Genomic DNA, 2,500 nt, shown 5'->3' with positions numbered 1-2,500 from the left:
TGTGTGTGTGTGTGTGTGTGTGCATGTTTAGTTCAGCTTACTGCCAGAGAAATCTAGTCTGAGTTGAAGAGATGCACAAGAATGGGGGAAATCAACATTTAAACCTTGCACAGTTTAACAGGGAACCTGGACAGTCTGGGGTAGTGACGGGATATTAAAACGAAAATATATCATTCTAAAGGTTTTGATCATGCATGCTGATGAATCAGTGGTTTAACACACACCAGCTGGTGTTGGAGGCACACGGTGAACGGTGTTGCTGACAGAGCTGGGACCACTGGAGGTAGGATTGAGGTTGGGATCCACTGTTATGGGCAGAATGGAAATGATGGTGTTGGGGAACATAGGGATGGGAATGGAGACAGTATTAGGCCGATGTTGGGAAGAGTTGGGATTAGGGGTTAGGACTTGTAGGAATGTGGTTGGAATTGGTGTTGAACTAGGTAAGGGGTTGGGGCACTTGTGGATGGGGTGGGGATGGTATTGAATAAGGGCAAAAGGGAAAGGTTTGGGGTTGAAGTGATGGGATGGGATGTGATGTTCTGAGGATAGGTTAAGGGTTTTCAGGCACACACAGTATCTATGGGGTAATGGCTGTGGGGACAGGTAGGAGTATGGTTTAGGGGTATAAGGGTGGAGATATAAAATGGACACAGTAATATGGGATGTTATAAATGATATGGGAATGGAGTTGGGGTATACTGGGATATGGTGAGGCATGGTAGAAAGGCAAATGTCGATGGGGATGGATGTTGGAATAAGGAAGAGATAGTTTTGGGGCATATGTGGATAAGGTTGGGATGGGGGTAGTTTTTAGGGCACATAATGGCAGGGGATTATTATATATGTGGGTTTATCTGGGTATATGGAGATAAGGTGGAGATGGCAATACAGTTCACCCTAACAGGGTGGTGGTGTTTGGACTCACATGAGTAAGCTTTAGATGGCTTATGTGGTGAATGGGGTGGGAATCGTAATGTAACACATGGGAATGGGGTGGCCACATGTTTGGGCACATGTGGGTAAGGTATAAATAATAATACCGAACATGAAAAATGAGGTGAGGATGGAATTAGTGTCTGTTGGGGTGTATTGGGGTAGAAGGATGGTGGCTACAGGGATACAGTTTGACCTGATGTGTAATTCTTCCATATTCTGTAAGAGTTGTTCTTCATGTCTCTGTTTTTGTCTGTAGGCGAAAATGTGGAAGGGTTGTCCGAGGAGGACGTCGTCCTGTTACACTCATGCCGCCAGTGGACCACAGTCACCGCGCACTCGCTCGAGGAGGGGCATTACGTCATCGGACCCAAGATTGACATCCCACTGCAGTATCAGGGTAAAACACACCAAGACAGTATATGAGACATGATCCCAACCTTCAGCAGGATAAATGGCTAGAATGAAGTTTTTTCACTCTTGTGGCCTTTGTAGTAGCTACAATCTACAATCTAATAGCTTGCCTATCAGTTAAATAGACTTTTATATATGAAGTTTATTATAAACATTGATGGCGGTGTACTTAAAATGATGTGAACACTCAAATCAAGAACTGCACAGGCCCTAGAATTGAGCCTTGAGGAACTCCGCAGTGGCAGTTTTCACACGTTGTACATATTCAAAACACTGAAGTCACCATGTTTTGTGACATCCAGCGTTAATCCTGTGTGTGGGTCTGTGTGTGTGTGCTGCTGTTTCTGAAACACACACAAAGTAAGAGGACACGAAGAAGAAGGAAGAAGATTGCTTAATCATCATCATCATCATCATCGTGCCATTAATAAAGAATCCTACGGAAGCCATTTGAGTGTGTATTTAAGAGAGTGTGTGTGGGTGTGTGTGTTTGTTTGTGTGTGTTAGACAGTGGGGTTTCCGGCGTCGGTTATCTCATTCACAAAGTCTACTTCGGCATGACTTCATCCTGACATCATTCCCATTCTGCTGAAATTCCGTTCCGAAATACCGAACTCTAAACACTCTGAAGTTCCTCTCCTGGGAGCAGCGTTACCCAATATACCCGTCTCCGGCACCATGAGGTCATGTGACCAATGAGATCACCTACAAGGGTTTCCGGCGTCAATGAGACGCCAGGATGAAGTGAGAGAGTGAGAGTGAGAGGGAGGGAGGGATGAGATCATCAGTGTCCTTCATCTGCCATTCTGTAGACAGATAATGATGATGATGCACATGATGATGCCGGTGATGATGTTTATGATGATGGTGATGTTTATGATGATGATAATGATGACGGTGATGACGGTGGTGATGATGATGATAACCTTCAACATATCAACAGTTACTTTTATCTATTTATTATAAATAAGGCTTTATAATAGAAACAATAGCGTATTAGAACGTGAGCATTAATATAAACCCGAGGGGCTGTTATAAAAAATAGATCAACACCTTCTGACCAATCAGAATCCAGGATGATGACGATGATGATGATGACGATGACGATGATGATGATGATGATGATGATGATAGCAAGACTGAACTGGGG

At 43.9% G+C, this 2,500-nt stretch overlaps 1 protein-coding gene across 1 annotated transcript in view; it reads left to right on the top strand.

Annotated features, from left to right (window-relative positions):
- Positions 1-2,500, top strand: part of gareml (GRB2 associated, regulator of MAPK1-like) — a 17,790-nt gene that overhangs the window by 4,199 nt on the left and 11,091 nt on the right. The window contains exon 2 of the mRNA XM_060883767.1: positions 1,196-1,336. Within this exon, the coding sequence (XP_060739750.1) occupies positions 1,196-1,336 (141 nt within the window). The remainder of the gene's footprint in view (positions 1-1,195; positions 1,337-2,500) is intronic.

The sequence above is a fragment of the Tachysurus vachellii genome, chromosome 12, assembly GCF_030014155.1.
Source record: "Tachysurus vachellii isolate PV-2020 chromosome 12, HZAU_Pvac_v1, whole genome shotgun sequence".
Classification (NCBI taxonomy): Eukaryota; Metazoa; Chordata; class Actinopteri; order Siluriformes; family Bagridae; genus Tachysurus; species Tachysurus vachellii.
Note: the sequence above shows the minus strand (reverse complement) of the source record. Positions and strands in the feature narration are given on the sequence as shown.